The 25,860-nt window shown below is 36.6% G+C and overlaps 1 protein-coding gene across 1 annotated transcript; it reads right to left on the bottom strand.

Moving 5' to 3' along the window:
- LOC118437863 lies at positions 1-1,638 on the bottom strand. The gene has a single exon (XM_035857254.1). The coding sequence runs from the start codon at positions 1,491-1,493 to the stop codon at positions 825-827; it is 669 nt and encodes a 222-aa protein (XP_035713147.1). The 5' UTR covers positions 1,494-1,638; the 3' UTR covers positions 1-824.
- Positions 1,639-25,860: the final 24,222 nt, after the last annotated feature.

The following is a 25,860-nucleotide window of genomic DNA, read 5'->3' as shown; positions in this document are numbered from 1 at the left end:
AAACATGTTTTTATTATCTAGTTTCAAATTATATAAGTCTAATTTTTTAGCAGTAATTATTGAACTAATCTTCAATTTTGTGTAATTAATCGCTCAAAATTTTAATACATGTATTATTTGTATTTGTATTAGTATTATTTCTATTAGCACTTGTACTAGTACTTGTATTATTTCAATTATTAGTATTTGTTCAGTACTCAAAAGTTTCAAGTTTTGTACCCTAGTCGTAAAATTTGCGTAAACACATCTATGTGCCAATGAACCTCAGGGAACCTTAGTGTTTAGTGAATTTAAAATTATATGTAACAATCTTTAGGAAAAACCGATCTATACCAATTTATAATACTCACAATCGACGTCTCTCAGCCTATGCTCACAGATTTGGACCAAATTAGCGTTAATCGATCACAAATATAATTAGGATGACATTTGCAAATAGAACTATCTCCCACTGCTCAACGTCAGCGGAGATATTTGCATAAAAAGAGGAGAAAACGCCCTCCCAATGCCATCAAATTTTTCATTTGTAAAATTTGCTTGACATTTTTCGCACTTTGGATGTAAATATCTACGCTCAACCTGCGCACTGGCAGATAGTGCCATTTGCCAATTTCATACTAATTATATTTATAATTGATTGACACTAATTTGATCCAAATCTGCGAGCATATGCTGAAATCCGTCCATTATGAGTCCCTCAAAAGAAGCAAAAGTACCGACTAAGCAAGGTAAGTTACGAGAATAACCCAATTATGTAGTTGCCAAAAATAAGCATTGCTAATTTTTAAAATCTCCAGTAGGTGTGTTCTGTTTCAAGAAATTTGTTATGTGCTGTGTTTTGGGGTTTTGAAAACGAAAAAGTACAGACACAAACCTACACAGACCAACAGGAAAACGATTAGCAATATTAACCATGGCCAAGAACACCTTCGATTTGAGAAACAAGAAATGCATGACGACATTCTCTGGCAACAGTCACCTTGTACGACGTCACCGTTGATACCAACGTTTTCGACAGGAACGTTGATGACAACGTTCGGGCGAACGGGTGTCACCATCTGCTCCTGAGGAACGTTAGATATCTCGATGGATACAGACGAACCGCCCCATGGACCCATTGCCTCTATCTCTTCCACAATCATAAGTTTACTCTTAACAGCTTCCTCAAGGTCTGGATGCCGATCATCCCATCCTAATTCCTTTTGGGTCTTAATAATGTTCTCCAATTCGTCAACACAACTCCGTAAAATGGGAACTCTATCTACAGAATCATCCTTTCGGAATTTACACATAATTAGCCAATACCTCGATCTCAAATTGTCAGGATGTGTTCGAAATTCGAGAAAATCTTCTAAAATATTATTAAAGATGTTGATTGCGTCGTCATACTCTCCTAGCTCGTACTTGCATTGTCCTATAATTATGCAATGATGCAACTGTTTGTTCATGACGACTCGTAAATTGTTTTTTTCGCCAATTCCATACTTCCTCATGCTTCTCCAGGCTGCCCAGGAGGTCACCTTTTCTGCCAATAATAAATGCTAACACTTGTGTAACCATCATTTCAAGCATTTTGTCGTTGGCAGTTTGGCACTTGGTGATTAGTTGCTTGGCCTCATTTTCCGCCTCGTCGTACCGCTTTTGCCTGAATAACATGGACACGATCCAGTGTTCGGTGTCCAGTGTTTCTTTATGGTTGACACCTCTGAGTTTTATCTCATCGATCAGGACACCCCGAAATAATTTTTCCGCTTTGATATAATCTCCTAAATTCCGCATAGGGTTTGCGCAGCTTTTAGCAATATCTACTGTACTTACGTCATGGTCCCCTAACTGCTTCGCAAAAATTTCTTTTTGCTGAAAAATGAACGACTTTGCGTATGAGAAAAGCCCCAGCTTCACATACCTGGAATATATCTGGTTTGGTATCTCGTGTAGGTCACGATATGTGATTAGATATTTGTGCGAAAACAAAGTCCACATTCGAGCCAATTGTGTGAGTCTACTTTTGGAGGATTCTTGCATAAAGGGAATATTTAGTAATTTCTGGAAAAATTGTGAAAGCTGTAATTCTTCCATATTTTGACCGTTTTCCTGATATTTTCGCAAATTTAGTCGGACAACCTTTTGCACGACGCGGTGCATGGAAACGCTGCTTTTATCGGAATCTTGATCAATACAAGAAAAATTAGAAAGCAGTTGAGTGCATTGGCCTACTTTTGTATAATCGACATTTTGCCAATGGCTGGAAATTTGTTCCAAGTCTTGTAACAAAATGCGATCGCTTTCCATAAATGCGAGAAGCTGCAAAATTTGTACTGCTAGGAAACCAGACGGGTACTCCGTAACAATTTGCGACATAGTCATTCTCATGATAGAAAGCATAGATGCCTTAAAACTTCCCGCAGGTTGCTTGTCAATCGATAACCCAACGCTTTTATAGTCAGCCAAGAATGTTTTGATTGTAATGCCCCTGAACTTAATGGTTTCTACGGCTTGATGAATTGCAAGTGGATAATTCCCTAATTCGCTATTTAGTTCCCTGATATTATAGTCATCTTCGGCTTCAAGATTGCTTCGAACATATTTGTCGGCCTCGTCATTTGCGAAAATAGGTAATTTCATAAATCTCGAGACAATTGTTTCAAAATCTTCTAGGGGTATTATATCTCTCCTTATCGATGTGATGACAAGGAAGTGCTTCCTACCTTTGGAACAGATTCTTATGAAATTCTCAATTTCCTGTTTCAGTTCATCAGTTTCCCCACCAAACAGGTTCAATCCATCGATAACCGTTACTAAGGGGGCCATGTTTCCCTTCCGAGAAACATATTTGAATAAATCGGTTAATGATTTTTGAATACCACCCTGTTCGGAAATGTTATATCCAAGTCTTTTGGCCAGATTTTCCAACGATGTTCTCAAATTGGTGATACTGTGGCCGGAAAGAAATTGAAAGTTGATGCCTTCCTTGAATGTTTTTAGGACGAATTGTGTCTTTCCGATCCCGTCCGGTCCGTGAATGATGCAAATATTTGAGTTGAGCCGGTACCCAAGGATGTCCTTCTCTTGTTCTGACCGTCCGACGTACAGCCTCGTAGGAGGCAGGTTATCGTCATGGTTCGATGAATCGTTTAGACCGAACTGGATCCTAAGTGTATCTAAGGATATGGACAGATTACGTTAACCTTTGAGACGTAATGAGCAGGGTATGCTAGTTATCCTGGGTTTTGGGGTGCCAAATTTGAGCAATACTCACGGGTAGTCGGGGTTTTCAAATTCAAGAAAGTATGATAATATGACATTATTAACAATTCAACAAATTAATTAATCATTGAGTTATTTAAAATTGAATCAGCAAGCAGTTTTGTTGCTAAATTACAGACATGATACCCTACCTCAGTTTGCCCCGAAAATCCCGACCACCCCGAGTACTTTGACTACCAGCAAAACCCAGGTAAAACCCCTGGGTATGGGTTTTCCTTACCCTGGGAATGAGCTACATATATTTGGTTAATGCTGTATAGAAAAAGTGTGAATTTAATTAAATATCTGTATAACTTACCAGCACTTTTTAACTCCCCTTTTTCAAGAATTTCAATCAATTTAATTAAATTTGCGTCCTCCTTCCCTCGGCGTCCTACCCATCTCTGTAGCAAATTAGTGATGTAATCGTAATTTTCGCGATCTTTCAAATGTATTCTTTCGCTTAATGGAATGTTTAACAAGTTGGCAAACTTTTCCATTTGAGTGGCAAGGTAGTCATCTCGATTAAGAATTTCTACCACGTCGGAAAGGGGGAAGTTATTTTCCATAACGGTGGTTCAGATTTGATTGGAATTTCGTGTTTTCCGTGCAAAAAAATTATGCAACCCGGTTAAGGTTGGGTTAAAAGCGGCTACAGAATTTTTTCAGGTACTAATTGGCTTGGAAATTCTGTTACGACTGACTTGGTTAAGTTCAAGGTTGCAGGTTATTAACTACAATATGCACCGAATATCTGTAATCACGAGCGTCATCCATTAATGTGTAATCAGTCTGATAAATATCCTAATAATCTTATCTTCAAAAGTTGGGTTGTGAAGTTATGTGTATTGTTCGGCGTGGTGTGTATGTATTACTATTAGTCCTGGTAACATAAATATCATCATTTCAGGTTCATAAACTTGCTGGACGAAGAGTAATTGCAACCGTAAAATGGTTTTACAATATGTTGTGTGTTGACGAAGAGTTGTAAATGAATTGACCAACAATTCGCTAGAATTAGTCACAAACTTGTACAAAATTGATATTGTAGCCATTTTTGAAGTCACGGCTAAATTTTGGGAGGGCTGATATAAATTCAAACGAAACGGAAAAAATTGGAACTTTGGCTACAACTCATTTACAGTTTGGTCTGAAGTAAAAAAATTAAAAATTTTGTATTTATTTATTTTAATCATGCACCATCTCATCCAAAATTTTTCTGGGAATCTAATAATGCTTATTAAGAGATTTGATTTAGGGCGAGTTCGTGACTATGATCTAAAATCTATAAATTTTTACGGGTTTTGATTTTTTTCTGAGAATTGCAAATACATCGGAGATGAAGTTGATATCATGTTATGATTTAAAATGGGTCCGTATCAAATATCACATTGTTTGGATGAAATTACAATTTTTATTAAGCATTAAACCGTACATGGATCGACCAACTTGGAAGAATTTTGCGAGAGTAAGAGATATACGTATGTATGTAGATCTGCCATATTTGATAAACATCTTCGGAAGTAGGTAGTAATTCTATTTTTTAAACACGAATTTGTAAGCAGTTACATAAATGAGAAATATTTATACACTCAACTGAAATCGCATCACTCAATACACTGTTGGTGTTACATGGTTCCAACTAGTTACATGTCGTCCTGGTGCTTTATGGATCTACATACATACATAGTCGGAACAGGTATTCCCGTACAAGCAGTTCTGGATGATAAATCCCAAAGTATTAGTGCTATCTATTCGAAATTTTTACGGATGAAGAAGGTACTAATATTGGTTAGAAATCATATCTTCTTTTTCAAAATTTCCTCCGCGGGCTTATACAGCAGACATAAGTCGTGACGAAAACTACTCGATCGTGGTACGCGCCATTTTTTTGGGAAAAGTATTTCAGACTTTCCACCGTCAGAGAAAAATTTAATAGAAAAAATGGCCAGATATTTACTGTACGGAAGTCTGACATCCCATTAAGTATGCGGAAGTCAATATGAAGTCGCCACCATGGTGTGAATGCGCACAAGTTGGCTGGAAAAAGCAAATCTCTGTTTTTTTTACCGCAAAGAGTAGCAGTTCAAGCCAAGAAATATTTTTGGAGTGTCCTGGACCCAATAATTAAACCCCTGAACACTGACCCCTCGGGAAATCAACATTGGACCTTTCAGCAAGACTCTGTTCCTGCTCACGGTGCAAAATTGTCCAAAAAACCGCCTTGAACGAATTTTCATGACTTTATTTCATTGCAAGAACGGTCCTCAGCACCTGCAGACCTTTATCCCCTAAATTATGACTGGTGGTCAAAAATTATAGATGCAAGTATGTTCTAAATCTCACACAAGTGTGGAAGTCCACAGGTCACACCAACAGAAGATCTGGTCGCCTTTCCCATGAAAATCGTTCGTCCCCCAAACATGCAGTTTTCGTCACGACTTATGTCTTCTGTACACGCCCGTGGAGGAAATCTTGAAAAAGAAGTCATGATTTCTAAACAATATTAGTGCCTTGTTAATCCGTAAAAATTTCGAATAGATAGCACTAATACTTTGAGACTTATCACTAGAAATGCTTGTACGGGAATACCTGGTCCGACTATGTATAGCAGAGATATGTATGTACATACATATGTTCGTATCAGTCATATATAATTACTTTATGAATCAATTACCCAACTCATTCAATTGTTAATCAATTTATCAGTTTATGCAATGGGCTCACGTATTTATGTGCTTTTGCTCATACTGATTTACATAGGATTCAAATCAAATTATTCTGCATGTTACTGCTTGTTGTGATCGTTTTGTCCGTCCGTAAGAAGGTTGTCTCGAGGTACAAATTTCCCGTGCCTACAAAGTCAAAAATCAATCATTCGGCCGAACCCGCACTTTCAAATTGCCACAATTTTTGCCATAATTAGTTTCCAAATCGGTTTATATTTTAATTTTTTTTTGCTTATGTACCTCCTCGGTAAGCCAAAAGCCTTGGCTTAAATAAAAATTACAAATCATTTAATCAGACGCATATTCTCGAAGTTCTGCTGAAATCGGATCCGAATCCGACCCCCGGTCCATGAACGAGGTGGGGGCACCCAAAGTTAAAACGAGACGACAAGAAGAAGCACCAATTAACGAACTGGAAACCGGGGCTCAAGAAAAACAACACCACAACTGCCTGAACTTCGCCAAAGTTTGCAAGCCATGCAAAATTATTCGGCACAAAATCATGACACCCAATTTTTCCGCACAGTAGAATCAGGTATGTACATACATAGGAAACTTTCACAATAATTTAAAAATAGGTTATGAAACAGGCTTTTATCTAAAATGGGTTAAATTTTTTAGACGACGAATTTCTTAGCGAGAAAATTCTCGTATTTTTACATATAAAATATTGATCCTTATTCTCTCCTTTATTTAGTGGAACATCATAAAGGATTCCTTACACACAAGTTTACACGGTAACGCAAATTGATCTAAATATATAATTTCTTGTATAGGCCAAATTGTAATAATGAATTTATGACTGTCTTAAATATACTGCCGTACAACATATGGGTTATTCCTGATCAAAATTTAACAATAACAAGAAGAAAATTGCATAAATGTGTATCACAATAAAGTTTTCTGTCCCGCATGCAAATTTGTTCAATTGTGATGTCACCTAAATATGTCGATACATATATTATCAATTGTCAATAAGCCGATTAGCGTATAATACAATGATTTTATAATATGAAAAATCAAAAGATTTTATTTATTTGAAACATATGACATAATAAGCTAAAATAAATTAAATTGCCATCCGTCCAAAAATTCGAGCAAAGAACGAGAATCACATCAAATTTATGAAAACTTCGTCGTATTTTGCGAATCACGTCACGACGATAATTTTTTAACGTTGGCAAGTTTGCTTAATAAAAAAAAGACGTTGTCGTGAGTACCCTTAAACCGAATTTCCCCCTATTTTTCATTAGTCTGCAAATGTGGCCGGTCATACCCTTAAAATCGAAGAATTTGTTGGCACAAAAATAACATTGGAATCTTTTCACCCCTTCGTGCACCCGTTTCACGTGGGAATTAACGTTGTTCTTGTATTTCGTTTCGTACCCGCACATATCGCAGGGGTAAATAGGCCTCTCCTTCGGGGAGTGTTTGAGATCCAGGTGATACTTCAATTGCCGAGGGGTCGTGAGTCTCTTGTCACAAATATGGCACTGATTTTGGGCCTTCCGATTTTCGTGGTAATTCTTCATGTGAGTCGATAAGTTGGCACGGAAGGTGAATGACGAAGGGCATAAGTGACACTGGAATACTTCTCGGACCGATTTCCCCAGATGGGTAATCTGCCGGAGAAGAAATTGATTGTTAGCAAACCAATGGAACATTTTTTCAAGCTAAATACGCCGGGATTTTCTGGTCAACTAAAATTTAAAAATCACGTGACACTCATGTTTTTATTGAATAGCCTATTTCAAGAAAAATATTGGAGTCAAAAAAAGGAGGAAAAAGCGAAAGCAAATGTACAAAAAATTGAAATTTCCCGTTAAATAATTAGTTTTCTTCAAATATGCCATTCAACGGGTAGATAAGTGACCCGTAATTCGTAAATATTGGGCTTATAACTCGCTACCCACTCCCGGTGTAGCTATGCAAATATCTACATTTGCATGGTTCATCTATTTAAAACGCACCAATTCACTGCTGAATTTAGGTGCAAACTTTCTAAAACTTTTTTAATTTTGGAAACGTTTGCAAAAATAGAACCAATTCAAAATTCCGAGGAGCTGCCACGTAATCTTGTAGAAAAAATGACGCGTATTTAATAGATGAACCATAAGATTCGGTTAACCCTTTACCTGATGAAGGTTCAATGCACTCGCCTGTGTGAAACTCCTCCCACATGTTTCACACTTGTGGCTTTTTTCCTTCGTATGCGTGGCAATGTGGGCGTGGAGGCTGTGTCTGGTTTTGAACAGCTTGTGGCAAAGTGTGCACCTAAATCGAAGCTGGGAATGTTCCACTTTAAAATGTGCGGAAAGGGTAGATTTTCCCAGAAATGTTTTCCCACAACCGACAACCGGGCAGGGGTGTCGGGGTCTTTCTTCTTGCCTGGTATGAATGCTGCGCATGTGTATTTGGAGATGTTGTTTTCTACGAAATTGGCGAGAGCAAATTTTGCAAATTTGTTTTGATTTGTTGCTGTGAATTCGGGCGAGGTGTTCGGCCAGGGCGACGTGATGCTTTAAAGTTACGAAGCAAATCTGTAGACAATGTTGGGAAATTTAATTAAGTTAACTAGCGTATAAGCCCATCTCCCAGGGGGCGAGGGAACATTATAAGTTGGAAATGTTTGTCAGCAAAGGAAATGAAAAAAAAATTCTCGAAGGGATATGAAGGCACATTTAACACTCTGAGATAACCCCCCACGATAAGCAAGGCAATAAAACTATCATCAGGCATTTAATATTTTTAATTTATTTCATAATAAATTTTAGCGCGAGTTTCCTTATCAGAGTCATCACATTAAGTAGCGGAAGCCACTTAATGTGATGACTTAGTTAGTCTGTCTGTCCACCATACCTGCATTTTCTTACCCATCCTCCAACTAGGTTGGGAGAACACTTGTAGGCGGCGGGAGTACACTTGGCGGCGCGAAGCGCCGCCAAATTTTTTTTACGTAATTTTTTTTAAATTAAAAAGTAGGAAAAGGTAATGTGTAATCTAAACAAATTGACCGGAACAACTGATCGGTCCGAACAACAGAAATATCTTGGTGTTAGATAAGCACGAAAAGAACACTTGAGTCAAAGAAAAACAGGAGGAACACGACACCAAGGTCGTTGAAATGCATCGGTACAGAAGAACATATAGCTCTTAGAAAGACACAGTAAGAACAGAACAATCGTGTATTAGGAGAACACAAGTAGAACAGAACACTCAGGTTTGAAAAACACAAGCAGAACATGACACTCAGGTATTAGGAAAACACAAGCAGAACACAACACTCAGGTTTGAAAAACACAAGCAGAACAGAACACTCAGGTGTTAGAAAGACACAAGCAGAACAGAACATTTAGGTATGATGAAAAACAAGCAGAACAGAACACTCAGGTTTGAAAAACACATGCAGAACAGAACACTCAGGTTTGAAAAACACAAGCAGAACAGAACACTCAGGTGTTAGAAAGATACAAGCAGAACAGAACACTCGGGCCTTAGAAAAACACAAGCAGAACAGAACACTCAGGTTTGAAATACACAAGTAGAACAGAAAACTCAGGTGTTGGAAAAACACAAGCAGACCAGAACACTCAAGTTGCAGAAGAAAACATGAAGGGCAGAATATTTAGGTCGTGGTAAGACACAAAAAAGAGCAATCACATTTTGGAAACGAGAAGGACGAATAAGAACTTAGTTTTGCAGAAACAAAGGAAGGAAGAGAACACATACGTCTGAAAATGGCGCAGGAAGAAAAGAATCCTTAATTCAGATTTTTGGGAACTTCAATAAATTGTCTCAGAAGGGTGGACAGATATCCTATGGCATCATAAATCATGGTAATGACGTATCGTCTACGTACAACAAATTTAGCTATAGAATCATCGGAAAACCGTACAACAACTATTGTTTCTATGGATTTGTCCCCAGATAAGTCGGATTTAGAGACCACCAAGATATGGTACTTTTATTGCTGGAGTTATCTCTACCCTGAAAATTGACTAGCCTACATAAAAATCCCACTACCACTTTAGGAAATAATTTTAACCCTGGCAGGATTTTATTTAAATTCTTAAAATGTTAGCTCCATATAGCTGCAAATCTTTAAGTTACATCAGCATACTTAAGGTACAAAATGTTGAATTGTACAACTGTCGACGTCGGGGCATAATATGCGGGGTTTTAATATTTATTAGATAAATATTTTATATGGACTTTAATTTTAAACTTAAGAGGCACGAATTTTGGAACCTAATAGCGATAAACAATTTCTAGCCGAGCAGCGTTGCCTTAACATGAATATCACCGAATAAGTGTCAGTAAATTACTTATGGGTAACCAGAGCATTAATTTCTTTGTTAACGGGTAAACGCCAAGGAGAACTATTTAATCTAAACCAAATTTTAGGCAATTATCAAACCAGCTCACGAAAATCATCTAAGGATGTAGCCAATATTGGGAAATAATTAAGGCTTTAGCCGATATTTTATCATCAGCAACGTTAACATGCGATGTTATTGTGAATCTCCAAAGTCGATTCAGAGATATACTTAATAAGTTTCGACTGGGAATCACAATTCTAACCACCGAATTAATTTTAAAGTTGACGAAAACAGATCCAAGAATTTTTTGGAAATCCATGACATCTTGATTTCTAGGCTGATCGTAAGATGTTTAAAATATATGTCTGGCAAAGTGTAAAGATGTTGGTCAAATAGGACACATTATTGTAGTAGATCACCGGGCAACAGGACGTAGAGTAATTATGTGGCTGAGAAAGCACACAAATTTAGGCAGCACGAAACTGCTACACGAGGGTCACATATCGTATTTGCCCAATGAGAAAAACTGACCAAACGCATGGGCTTTTTTTATACTTCCGTAATTTCATTGGAATTAATTACAGGAAATAGGAATTGATTACATCATTAATTTTATTGGTTAATTTCAAAACGGAGTTCTTTGGTGTGCTCTTTGGTGTTAATCGTTTGTTTGACAAAAATCAGTTAAAAACTGCCCAAGAAATTGCAATTCGAAGTCTATTAATCTCATTAAGCATTTTGTCCGAAGGAAGATTGTCACAAACGAAAATTATAGACAAATTGAAATTATTCGAGTGCAGTATAGCTCGTTCTCCAACATATCGTTCACTTAATTCTGCTTTAATTAAATAAAAATACAAATTAGCGGGACTTTCATCCCCTGCAAGGCTTCAGCCCCCAAAAAAAGGTTTTTCGAAAAATCGAAGCCCCGACAAGCCGAGAAAATCCTCCGGCCCAAACTCAAATTGGAAAAATTGTTAAAATATGTCAGCTGCATGTGAGATTGGTCGTCGAGAACAAACTTTAAAAAAGGTCTCAAAAATGACCAAAGTTCACACGTTAAATTACTTTATGTATCTCGAAAATGTCAAGGTAAACGACCCATTACATAGGCGAGTGAACACAAAATCTAGGAGTTTCAATCATTCGTAATTCGTTGCAACCACATATGCCACTCTTGTGGGTTTTTATGGATTTGGACCACTAAAACAACAGCTTCATCTGACAATGAGACGAGCTGCAGATTTTTTTATTGTTTGCAAAATTTTTCAGGAGTAGTTGAAGAAGATTATCCTCGAAAATATAGGAAGAGCAATGAATTTGCGGAAACGGCGAATGGACTGCTTAGCCAAAGGTCTTAGGAACACCTCACACACACGAAACAAAATTCATCGCCACAGACTGAGTTTGGACGTCAGTTTTAAAGACGGTCTAAATACTAGGTTTAATGCTGTATTACTTTGTTCTACATAGTCCGACCATAAGTTCCCGTGAATGCATTTCCGGTGATAAAGCCCAAAGTATTAGAGCTATCTGATTTTGAGCTATCAAATTTTTGTGGATGAACAAGGTATTAATCTTGTTTAGAAATCATAACTTCGTTTTCACAATTTCCTCCACGGGCTTGTACACAAGACATGGCACAAGTCGTGGCAAAAACTGCTAGATCGCGGCACGCACGGATTTCCTGGGAAAAGCGCCAGATCTTCAGTAAGTGCGACCTCAGCCCTTCCACACTTGGGTGAAATTTAGAGCATACTTGTACCTAAAATTTTGACCACCAGTCATAATTTAGGGGATTAAGGTCTGCAGATACTGAGCACCGTTCTACGGATGAAAAAAAGTCATGAAAATTCGTCTGAAGCCAGTTTTGGACAATTTTGCACCTTTCGCATCTTCGCATTTTCGGAGGGTCCAGGGTTCAGGTTATTAACGTTTGTCTCTAGGACACTCTGAAAATAATTCTTGGCTTCAACTTGTACCCTTTGCGGTAAAAAACAGAGATTTCACTTCTCCAGTCAACTTGCTCCCATTCACACCACGGTGATGACTTCGTATTGACTTCCGCATACTTAAACGGATGTCAGACTTCTGTACAACAAATATCTGGCCTTTTTTTCTATTAAATTTTTTGCCAACGGTGAAAAGTCTGAAATACTTTTGGCACGAAAATTGGCGCGTACCACGATCGACCTGTGGCCGTCACGAGTTGTCTTGTCTAATTGCCCGTGGACGAAATCTTGACAAAGAAGTTGTGATTTCTAAACAATATTAATACCTTTTTAATCCATAAAAATTTCGAACAGATAGCTTTAATACTTTGGGATTTATTACCAGAAATGCATTCACGAGAACTTATGACCCCACTATGTATGTATGCATATGCAATTTGTTTGTATCGGAAAATTTGGAAAATTTGGAAAATTTGGACATTCTAATTTCAATACTTTAAATCAAACTGACAAAATAAATGTGAGCAAAATGTAACGTTGAGTAAAAAAAAAAAAAAAAGAGTAACCAACGGATGAAAGTGTTCAACGTCAAGAGGATGCCATCAATTTACGCATAGTTTTCCTCGTCAGCAATTCGTACTTCGAGATGATTTCCCGTGCCTATAACGTGTATACTTATACAAGCTTAAAAATCTAATGTTAACCTGTTAAAAATTAAACGTGCTCAAAAGTTTGGATTAATTACATATAGTGTACTAATTCTAGATTAACATTAGTTCGATCAAGGGTAAGGTTTATGCTCTGAATAACAATAACTATGTCAAATTTCCTCCAGGTTGAGTAAAAAAGAGGATGACACAACCAAAAGTTAAAATTTATCCACTGTTGATGAAACGTTACGCAGCGTTGGACAAATTTTGTACAACGGTTGGACAAATTTAGCCCTTTGGTTGTTATGTTATCCCCTTTCAACCTTTACTAATTATTATTTAGAGCGCATATATTGAAAATGGGGAAACTAATTTATTTTGCCGAACTCCTGGGAAATCCTAGAACATTTTCCAATGTTGCAGTATGCAACTACATATCTAGCAATGCGATGACGCCAGCGATCTAGCCCCGACTATGACGAAACCACGAAAATTATTTAGCCTTAGATAAATAATTAAACACGTGTTTCAGGATTTTTCATAATGCGGAGTTTAGAGGAAATTATTACGGAATCCGTGAGCGAGAATTTCCATGTTCACGGTGTCATTTTTCTTGCGAGGGAGAAAAATACAGATTCTCGCTCACGGATTCCGTCATAATTTAGGTTAAGAGGTTTATTGTGGTGAAATATTAGACACCTGTCTCACATATGGCTCGCAATGACGTAAAATTGAAAATTATTAGACAGATACAGTGTGCTACAGCCAAAGAAAGCTTTAATTATAAGTAATTTAATTATTCATCACCCCGAAATACTGCACAATTACAATGTTAAAACTGAAACTTCTACTTTATTAGTAGATACAAATAGAAATTCATACATTGTAATGCCATTTTACAAAGCATTACACAGTGGGCCAGATTTATTAAATTTTGGCCAAAAATATATATGAGCCGAATTTGAAGAAATAAAAATGAGATTTTGGTGTGCAACAATAATCTAAAGCATATAGTATATGAGGAAATTTTTAATTGTCACCTGCCACACCCCCAGTGGGTGTGGTCCTCGGCGACTTTTCGATTTTAACGAAACCATGTCATGTGATATATCATTTTTCTCAGCTCCACGAGGGGATCTCGACAGAATCATTAAAATCTTGACACCACACCCCCAGTGGGTGTGGCTCTAAGCAAATTGGCGATTTTAACGAAACAATGTCATGCAATATATCATTCTTCTCAGCACGACGAGGGGGTTTCGATGGAATACCTAAAATTGGGAAACCGCACCCCCAGTGGGTGTGTTTCTCAGAAAACTTTCGATTTTAATAAAACCATGCCAAGTGTTGTCATGTTTCTCAGCTCGACAAGGGGGTTTCTAACGTATACCTTAAATCAGCGTTCAGCGAATTTTCGATTTTAATTAAACCATGTCATGTCGTGTCATCATTTCTCTTAACTAAATGAACGGACTTTTACAAAATAATTAGAATTGCATTACCTAAATTAAGAAAAACCCACTTTCAAAAAGAATAAAAAAAATTTAGTTTTTCACAATTCCTTGCTGCATTTTTCAAAATTCCGAAATAGGATAATTTTCGGGAAAAAATGTTGTACTTCTTTCGTTTTTGATATAGCGTTAAAATTACAAAACATACAACTTTTTGACAAATTTAAATTTGAGCTGAAAATTGCCTCAAAACCGCCACAACCGAAAACACGAGCCTTCATGGAAACGCAAAAATACAGGTGGTGCTATTTCGGTGTTGGAGAAATTTGAAATCGGAGAAAACAACTTGAAATTTGAAATCGGAGAAAGTCGCTGAACGCCACACCCACTGGGGGCGTGGTTTCAAAATTCTATTAATTCTGTCGAGATCCGCTAGTTGAGCTGACAAAATTCTATATAACGTGACATGGCTTCATTAAAATTGAAAAATCGCAGAGTGTCACACCCACGGGGGGTGTGGTTTTTAAGTTTCAATTATTATGTCGACATCCTCTCGTCGAGCTGAGAAACATGACATAACACATCGCATGGTTTTACTAAAATATAAAATTTTTTGAGAACCACACCCACTAGGGGAGCGGTTTCCCAATTTTAGGTACTCCGTAGAAACCCCCTTGTCAAGCTGAGAAAAATGATATATCACATGACATGGTTCCGTTAAAATCGAAAAGTCGCCAAGGGCCACACCCACTGGGGGTGTGGCATATGACCAATTGAACATTGCTGGTAGTGCCCTCGGTTTCGAGGTATTTTTTCGATCTGCAGTTCGATTTTTAGTCTTTGAAATTTGGGCCGTATTCATTAATTATATTTTACAATTTCTTGCCCTTGCAACAAGACCTTGCAACTCTAATTTCGAGGGGGTGTGGTAGAATTTAGAAAATCTGGAAATATATATTTCGCCAATTGACCCAAGGTTTCCAAAACAGTCGCCACTATGAAAATCGGTCAACAATTGGAAAAGTAATCCGAATTTCAACTTTCAATGTTGTTAAGCATGACAAGATCGGCCATCAAGCCTTTCAGCAAGAAATGTCTTTAATTTTGATTCCCCTACCAGAGGGTGTGGTTTTCACACCCAAAATACGTTCCTGCTACCACCTCAGTTTGCTAAGAAAGTCCAATGAGCGAGTATACTTAAAGCATTCTTGAGCAAAGGCAATTCAACTTAAATTTGACTTTTTTAACTTTAATGACTAAAAGTGGGTGTGGTTGGAATAAAGCTTGATGGTCGCAGACGGTCGCAGCAGGGTATACTTAGCACACCATGGGCTATTTAATGGCATGAGTTTTGAGTCCGCAATGCGTGAAGTTTTGTGAAGTTTTTAGAAAATGTGTTCGCCCTATCTTCGTAATGTATTATGAAAAGTTTACCCCACGGGTACACCCGAGTGGGTGTAACATTTGGTTTTATATTTTGCATGGAGGACATGTTGGTTCTATACTACATGTTGAAATATGTGAATAGCCAATTCAAGATACCGCCTTAATGGCCACATTTTTAGGCTCCTGGCCCATTGTGCATTATCCAGATTAGGTAGTATCACCATCGAGTTCATTCGTAAGGAGGGAGAGAAAAGCTCCCATTTAAGACATAAAGAGATTTTAAGCAAAATGAAGATTCACACAAGTTATAGTAAAGTTGGCAGCATTTATTACTACATAGTGAAACAGAAGCAGAGTAATCAGTGATTGCCTCTTCACGATTACTTACATGTAAACTCGTTTATATATATATAAAATAGTTTTTTACCACGTGCTGAGGCAATTTATAATGTTTCCGATGAAACTACAATGTAAAATCAGGTAGACATATTTGTACTTGTAATAGCGTTTAATCATAAAATATGTAATATAGATATTAATACTTTTCTTCTGTAAATTTTACAAATAATTTTAGCTCCGAACAGTGAAAGTGGATAATTTACCTCACAAACGTCATATTTATATTATTATTATTATAAGGTAAATAGTTATATACTGGTCTTGATTGATTAATCATATCTGTAATTTGAATCATGTCTTACATTATGTATTTAAACATAGAACACGACCTGATGATGATTTCCGAAACCGGTCGTCGGTGTTCAATTGAATAAATTTTGGCTAATTCAGACATCAGTTGTGAAGTGTGTTTCTTATTTTTGCAAGTCCACTTTTCCGGCTTCACATCTTTTACGTTAAATACAATATTGACCTCTACTGACCTGGCAATTGTGGTGGAACTAGTAAGCTTTCATATGCTATCAAAATTATTATCAAATTCCGTTCTTGTTCAACGGCATATCAATTTTCCTGATAAACTTGCAACTTTTTTGACCACCATGAGACGATTTCTCGTGCTAAATCCTGCCCATTCACACCAGTCACGGGAAATCCAAAAACATTAATGCTGGTGGTGATCCTATCGCTCCACCAGTCAGAATGAGACTGGTGCTGCGATGGTGGGATTTACCATTGCGTAAATTGACGATGGAAGAAACAGAAGGCATACGACCTCTGCCTCCTATTTCTTTCACCACCAGGAGTCTCATTTTTCACAATATACCATGAAAATCGCTGTACTACCGTTAAACTTAAAACCCTTGAGGTTTTTTTCATTTTTAAATTGCTTGCACAAATTTTGACAATTTTTGAATTTTTGAAAATTCTTTTAAATACAACAAACCAGCAGTTTTGAAAAATTGAAAGTTTTTGAAAAGTAGATTTTTCTAGACTTACATTATTTAATCGTGTGCGAAAATGTTCGTTCATTTTTGAAATCGGATCAAAATTGGAAAATTTCCAGAATTTTGAAAAATCCTGATTTTGCTACAACCTAAAAACACGCGCATGTAAACATTCAGATCCTTGTGTTTGAAAAATTTAAAATTGGTCTGGTCAAAATCGGAAAAAACGACTTCAAGTCTGCCGTTTTAAGTTTAAATTTTAATCGAAATTATGACGAAATCCGTGAACGAGAATCTGTATTTTCCTCGCGAGAAAAATGACACCGTAAAAATGGAAATTCTTGCTCCCGGAGATTCCGTCGTTATTTCGTTTAAACTTCGCATTATGAAAAATCCTGAGACATATTTTCATTAATTTATCTAAGGCTGCATACATAATTTTCATTGGTTTCGTCAAAATCGGAGCGACACCGCTGGCCCCATCGCATTGTAAGTAATCTAATCTGCAACCTGCAGATTAGAATCAAATTAAATAAATAAAAAAAGTTTCCGAAAGTGTTCATCGAAAAATCTAAGGAAACTTTCGAAATTTCTCCGAAATATGTATTAGAAAATTTCCTGAGAAGTCAGAAAAAATACGGAAAAAATTCGAAATCGAATTCGGAGAACACTTGCGGAATTTGTTGGGAGAACACTTGTAAGAAAATGCAGGTATGCTGTCCACACGATGAGGAAACTTAATTATTTAATTATTTGTAATTAATTCAGATGTCGTCAATCTTTAAATCACGTTGTGATTTATTTTCTGTATTTTATATCGCATTATCAGAATTCTTGCGCTACTTGAGTATTTACCCGGCATTACCGCAGTTTATTTATTTTCACTTCCGTTGCAGGCAGACATTTTTAGCTTATAATATAGATTGCTAATTAGCTTGAATATTTATGTACATACCTCACACTTTGCGTGACCGTTTGTCTCATGTGTGACGACATGATGGTCCAAAGCGCGCTGACGGTTGAAAGTCTTGAAACAGTGGGGACATTCTTTATCTTTGTTTGGCCTGGACGCCATTATTATTAGTTGATCCTGAGGATTTTCACGAAGAAAACTTTGGAAAGAAGGGAGAAATTAAATAATCTGGAATTACTTAATGCTCGAATTTTTGGTAACTATGTAAATACGTATTTTTAGAGAAAGCAATAATATTTAAGAGAATTTCTTACTTGTAAATTTGTGTAAAAACAATGGTGATTGAATTGGCTGGGCGGACAGTGTTTTTTAATGCTTTTCGGCTCGTGGAGGAAAATCAGACTGAAAAGGGTACCTGATTGCTTGTGTTCACCTCCAAAAGGGTACTTCTGTCGTGATGCCTTTTTTTAAACTGGATTGACAACGCAGCAGGGGATGTGACAATTTCTATATAAATATATACATATTGTTATGTATATATGATTATACATAAATAAGTGGTACACAGTGAGAGGAGACAGAGGAGAGTATTTATTAGAAGAGAGTTAAAGCAGGAGTGAGTACAGATTCATAACTAATTACATATACATATCTACGTAGGCATACATATACCTAACACTACCCTCTCACGAAAAAATTTTTCTCCTGAAAAATAGTCTGAAAGAGTGTGTAGGTTTGCAAACTAAAAATTTCAGTAGTCACAATTTGAATTAGAAATTTTGATGGTTTACATATGAAAAATTCATGGAAAAATGAAAAATGAAATGACTCCGGAAAGCAAACATGAACAAAGATTTTGCATGAATAACACTGAACAATTTAATACACATATCGAATGACGCAGTAAATTTGCAGGGCTGGAACTTGAGAAGATGGTATGGCTCGCAATCGGTGGTAAAATTGTGTCATCTCAGGCGTGGTGGTGGTGGTTGACTCATATAAAACTTGCAGATTGGGACAAAACGATAAACAAAGAAAAATACATTTTTGTGGTCGTGGTATGTGGTCCATCGGGACATCGGAGATACATAAATACGCAGACTTGTGAGGGTTTTGTCGGGGTGACCCATAACCGGACAACTCGAAGACGCAGGGTTTTGTGTGGGTGACCCATAACCGTGACTCGTTAAAAAAGGGGAACTATGTACAATGTGGATTTCCATACTTGAACACGCAAATAATATGTAGACGTTGCTCATTACAAACATTAATCTCAAGGCGTTATATTTCATTCGCAGCCTGGGAAAGTGGTGACAACGCAGATCGAGCATAAAAGTTAAGCAGAATTTTGAGACAAGGTGAATCAGATTACATTTTTGCAACAAAATTTGATAAAGAATTGGGACAATTTTCCAGACGAAATGAATAAAAATGACATTTTTGCAAATATTTTGCAGAAATTTTGATAAATTTTGAACGAATTTTGATCAAATTTTTTCAGAAATTAAACGGAATTTTTTTTTACAATATTTTTACGATTTTTTAACAATTTTGAAGGACAATTTTGCATATATTTTTTTGACGTGTTTAAAACAAATAACGGAATTTTGAATTTTGCATATTTGCTCGAATTATGAAATGTAAATGTTGGACTGGAGATTTGGAAATTTTAAGAATGGGGGAAGATTTGCAGGGTGGTTTAGAACCAATTTACAGACCTGATAGCATCCGGGAGGATAATCCAATTTACAGACCAGATGACGAAAATTCACAAAAAAAAGTTTCACAGGAAAATCACACAGTTTACGCAAGGTTTTGAGAAGAGAGATTTGGGAAGTTTCCCTATCGGAAGCAAAATGACAAGCTCTAAGGGGCGGTGGTCAAGCTGCTTAGTCGTCGCAGTCGTAGCAAATTTGGTAGGTGATATGTCTTGCGAAGAATTTTGAAAATTTTAAAATCCATTGTGAGTGGGAGGAGCGAAAGAAAGTACTCGACGGTCCACCAATGTTATGTATATATGATTATACATAAATAAGTGGTACACAGTGAGAGGAGACAGAGGAGAGTATTTATTAGAAGAGAGTTAAATCAGGAGTGAGTACAGATTCATAACTAATTACATATACATATCTACGTAGGCATACATATACCTAACAATATGTATATTTACATATCTGTGGATATTTATATATAAACTTTGGGGTTAAGAAACTTCATTGTTTTACTCGCATTGCAGAAGGGATACAGTGAATATTAGGGATGCGCCGAGTACTCGGCTAGGCCGAGTAATCGGCCGACTCGGCCTGTATTTTTACTACTCGGAGTCGGCCGAGTATTATCGACCCACTCGGCCGAGTATTTCCTCAATTTTTTTTCTCATTTTTAACAAATTATTTTGTCCATGAAACTGATTTCAAGAAGTTTTCTTGCATTTTTGGTTTTGCAAAATATACTTCGTAACAAGTTTGCGTATTTTAAATCGAAATTCATCAGCGACGACAAAACTAAGGATTTTTTTAAAACTTTACTACCAATGGATATCACCAAACGTATTCTCACCGATTCTCACCAAATTAGTTTCAACCGATAACCGTTTGTATACTTAATATAACAGTTTCATGAGACAATATCTCATAAGTCATAACGCTAGGGATGGGATAGATATTTGTATCCGAATAGGAAAAGACGTGCATTGAATTTGGGAAGTGTACAATTTTTAACTTTGAGACACGTTTTCACCTCTTTGTATGCAAATATCTCAGCCAAACCTGTCTACATTATTATAGCGCCTTCACAAATTGGAGGTATTAATTATATGTGTGATCGACTGACACTAATATGTTCAAAATTACGTAGAATGCGCTGGGAGATGTCCATTGTTATTAGATGTTGCCCGATTTTTATGAATTACTCGGTACTCGGTGCTCGGCCGAGTATTCGTTTCAAGAACTGCCGAGTACTCGGTACTCGGCCGAGTCATATTTTTCATCACTCGGTGCATCCCTAGTGAATATGTAAATGGTACATTTTTAATATGCTTATTTTTAGCATGTACACATACTTAGGGACGGTCCATAAATTATGTCACGGAAGAGGGGGGAGGGCGGGTCTAAGGTTCCAATGAGATCGTGCCTATGTGACACCTCTTAAGGGGGGGAGGAGGTCTAGAAAATCGCGATTTTTGCGTGACATAATTTATGGGTCACCCCTTACTTAAAAATTCTATTGGGAAACAAGTAAAATAAAATCCATGAAAACAATAATAAATGACGTACAAATTCGTGCGGAACTACTTCTACCTAAGCAAGCAATAATTGCATACATACACTATTAAACTTTACGTAGCAACGGTGAACGTTTTTTTGAAATGTTAGAAAAATGTTTGGGATGATTTTTGTGCCCAATGAAAAATGCAATACGTGTTTACTGATCGTAAAAATTATTAAGTTAGAACACGAAATAATAAATTTTAGAAGCAATATTTTATTCATAAACCGTAGAATGTTTTAATGAAGGTGGATGAAGAAAGAAATACAAAAAAGGTTAAATTAACTTTAAACTTAAATATGTCAAAGTTAGTTTTAAGCATTATGGAAAAACGTGTACAACTTGGACGACACAAGCATACGTATTTTTATAACTGACGCTTCACACAGGCGTGACTCGCGCTCCGATTTGGTTGAAATTTTTGAATTAAGTGGTCAAAATCAGTAAACCAATCTTCTTGAGCGGTTTCTACAATGCCTGAAATTTGTAAAAATGTGAGAGGCCAAGGTTGAGAAATAGGCAATTCCTTTCGAAAAGGAGTGAGATTTTCTTCCAGAGTTTCGTAAAAAATCGCTCATTTAGTAAATTTACTCTTGTATATTTTAACAAATTCTCGCCATCGAAGAAACGGCTTTAAGAAACGTTGCTTGTAAATATTGATTTCGGCCAACCAATTTAAAAATTTGAACCAAATCGGAGCTTTACACTTGACACCATCGAATTGTAAATCGACAGAATTACTAAATCGGAAATTCACTTTTCAATTATCTTTACAATTATCTCAACCGTATCAACGTGATTGTCATCGTTGTTAGATTTCTCAGCCTCCATCTTGACCTTCAATTCAACTCGGAAGCAACCCACGAGCCAAATTCCGTAGAAACTGGACAAAGTTATGAAAACCTCTTCTTTCGGAATGTAAAGATTTTTGCCTTCCATGACATGCGCGAAAATCATTAATCCAAAATAAACACTGAAGAAGGCGACCATTGTTTTCCAGCAGCCCGTGATGGCCTCGAAGTTCGCTTGAAATTAAAAATATTAAAAAGTCGCATGAAACTATTTTTATTTTTAACTCGTGTCAAATTCGACATGGTACCAGTGCATTTTTTGACAAGTTCTGAATTAAATTGCAAATGTGTGTCAGCCACCAGTCTGGGACTATTCAAATATGTAAAAGCATACCTGTTCACTATCATTCATTTGGCTGATCATAATGAAGAATGATTGTATGAAAATGAATTTCCTGTCATTTGAAAATGAGTGAAAGATTCAGTCATTTCAGATGAATGAGTGACAATGAAAGGATTTCTCACCCTATGCTTAATACATGAGGCGAAGTCAGAAATGAAACCATATGAAGTGAAATGAAACGAGTTTGAAGGAGAATGATTTAATGTGAATGAAAATCTTAAGTCAGAAATCGGGATGACTGAACTTTGAATGAAAAAAAAGTTTTTTTTGAACAGGTATGTCTACAAGGTAAATTTCACCTGGTGTATTCCCGCCAAAAGGCTGACGTGGATTAAAGCCAGGATCACAGAGAGGACAATTCCAAAGATCATAAATCCTTCTGAGATGGACGAGGCTGGAAAAAATGACAAATGTGGTCCACGTGAGTCACAGCCTACGTCATAAATAAGAATGACGTCACAACCCCCAAAAATCTGCATATTTTTAATTATTTCTATGCTACGAGAAGGAATTAAAAATTCTTTCTCCCCATGTGTAAATTGATCATGCCGATTTTATTCGACATTTCAGTAGTTTTTGAAGGCTGAGGTACATAAATACAAAAATTATGTAAAAAGTATAAGACAACGTGTCATTAATTTTATACATACATCAGCAAAAATGGATTATGGAAATTGAAAAATTTCAAACTCATCTTTTCAATAACCCAATTTTCTATGTAAAATGGCGTAAGGCAGAATGTCAAAATTCGATTTCAAAGTGTCGGAAAATAGTTTTAAAACTTACTAGTATTTTTCTCCCTCGCAACAACGATCGAATTTTCTACGTATGCGTCGCGTTCGCCAAAAAGGTAGAAGTAGGACGTCACCAGCACAAAAGACGAGAAGAGGATCTGAAAAAATTAGTAGGAAAATAAGTTTTATCATATTTTTGGAAATGTGCTAATTTTTGTAATTTTTGGAAAAAAATAAATCGTGATTTTTCTCACAATTCCTAAAATTGCGACCCAATAAGCCGCTGCCTTGAGGGAAATCCCGCACGCGGAATATTCTCGGATGAAATGTCTGAATAAACTTTCCGGTTTTGACCTTACGGTAGCCGTCTTGACTTCGGCGGGGGGATGGGGGACGGATAATTGGGACATTTTATCAGATTTTTTACAATGGAGTAATTGCTTTTGTTCGCAATTTCTAAAAAGTTTGAGTGAATTGAATATTCCGAAAGGACTGATGTTGTAACTGGAGGAGGAAGGTTTGGAACGAAATGGGAATTTTTAGCAGGGTTTTGACTCGGCGTGGTGTCTGTAATAATACCAATATTTACTTGATATGATTAACTGTCCCATGCTTTACTCAAGTACAATCCTGCACTAGTTACGTAAGAAATTTGAAAGAAACTTAATACTGTGTGAGTGAGGTTGAGATTGCAGCCATGAAACGGTCTGGGCTGCATGAAAATTACGAGATAAGCAGGTTTAATTGGGAGTTTGTTTTGTCTCTTTTCGGGTGCAGAGTTTCAGGGACTGTGCAGAAACGATGTGTTCGTTTCGAGTGGGGGTGTGGGGATTAAGGCTGTAACGCTCCCTATTCTATTGTGGGATTGCGTGTCCTGATTCACATCCACTTTCGCGGATACCCCTTTTCTTCGTGACGTTGTGCAATAAATTTGTAGTAGAAACTCACTTTTTTATAATAATTATGAATATATTTATTTACATCAATACCGACTGAAAAATATTGACTTTACAGAAATGCTCGTATTATGAATACGTGGGAGAGCTAATGCTATTATTTTAATTTTAACTACTAATCTAGACGGGAACTTATTATTAAGTTTTCGAAGCTTTAAACCTTGAACTTGATCTTGATGATCACTAAAAACTAACCTGCTGATCCTGAATCTAAAACTACACTCTTTTCTTCTTCTCTCTGCTTACTCTATATATTCGTGATCACATAAGCCACGCCTTCTTGATCATTACCTTTACTTATGCTACATATGTATAAACTACGCCCTCATGATCATGATGATCATGATGACGTAGGCATCATTCTGTGCTCCTCATTCCTATCCTCTCTTCCCCTTCATGATCTCCTCCTGCACACAATATGGTTTGGACACACATGCGAGGCGAGATACTTATGAAAACTACATCTATGTATTTTGAATCCCTTGACCTTTGAAATGCTGATGTCACATTTGCATCAGCGTTCCAAAGGTTGCACTCCCCTCCCCGAACGTTACGTAACAATGGAACTTGTCCACCGTGAAATAACGTAAACAGAGTTGGGCGCAGGGCCAAAGTTAAACTAACTAATGAATCTTATATCTAAATATATTATCTAAAAATTATGTGTGATAGCCTACTTAATTTTGTACTTATTAATATTATGTGTAAAAATTATGACACCAAATTTTATATCCAGCAATCTGATATCACTAAATTACTATTTATACTACGTGTAACCTCTACTATGTATACTAACAGCCCGACTGGAACATAACATTGATATAATATTATGCTAATATTACGGTTGTTAAATTTGTGTTAATGTTGTATTTTGGTTAGAAAATCATGTTAAATCTTGGTTGGATTAATATTTAGGATTTAAATAATTTCCTAATACTGTATAAATATTTATGCAATAATAATCTGAATGTGCCGTGAAAACTGAATGTTTTGGGAATATTTTCGTTATATTGTATCATTAACTGGATATGAGGTTTCGTATCTATTTCCCCAATGTTACAAGAATGTTATCGCATCATTTTTACGAAAAGTGGCGGTTGGGATTTTCTTTGTGCACTTCACTCACATTTCATTATTTATTTCATTACGATTGGGAACTTTGTAACTTTTTATAAGCTTACTAATAATTAAAATAATATATATGTATTCAGTCGTGGAGTTTCCTGATGAGGAGGCAGTTGAAGTTGTGCTCTCTGCCTGGGTAAATCCAGAGGGGACGTTATGTCGGTATCCGGATAAGACGGGTATAGGTGGTGTTACAAAATTAGTGAAAAATGGAGCACCAGTTCAAAATAATTGGCCCACATTTCGATGCCGGATTCTTAAAAGTTATGGTATGTCCTCAAATTAATTGGTTTTAATTAGTATTTTTAATTGCTGGCTTCATATTTATCCTTGTTTTTCACAGATGGATACTTAAACGCACGGGAGGCGGCTAATTTGGCGCAAGACACGTCAGCGCTCGAGTCTGACTCGACGAACCACCCACCGCTGAAAAGAAAGAAGAATCGCAAGTCCAAAAAGGTGTTAGAAGAAAGCGATTCGGAAGGCGAACACGCATCTCCGAATAAATTGCTAAAAAGTGCCGTTGTCGAGCCACTTTCGTGTCCATTACAGATAAGTAAGCTTATGAATACATTCTCATTTATTTTTAAATTAA

The sequence above is a fragment of the Folsomia candida genome, unplaced genomic scaffold (assembly GCF_002217175.1).
Source record: "Folsomia candida strain VU population unplaced genomic scaffold, ASM221717v1 Fcan01_Sc016, whole genome shotgun sequence".
In the NCBI taxonomy this organism is placed as follows: domain Eukaryota; kingdom Metazoa; phylum Arthropoda; class Collembola; order Entomobryomorpha; family Isotomidae; genus Folsomia; species Folsomia candida.
This window is presented reverse-complemented; position numbering and strand designations above follow the sequence as displayed.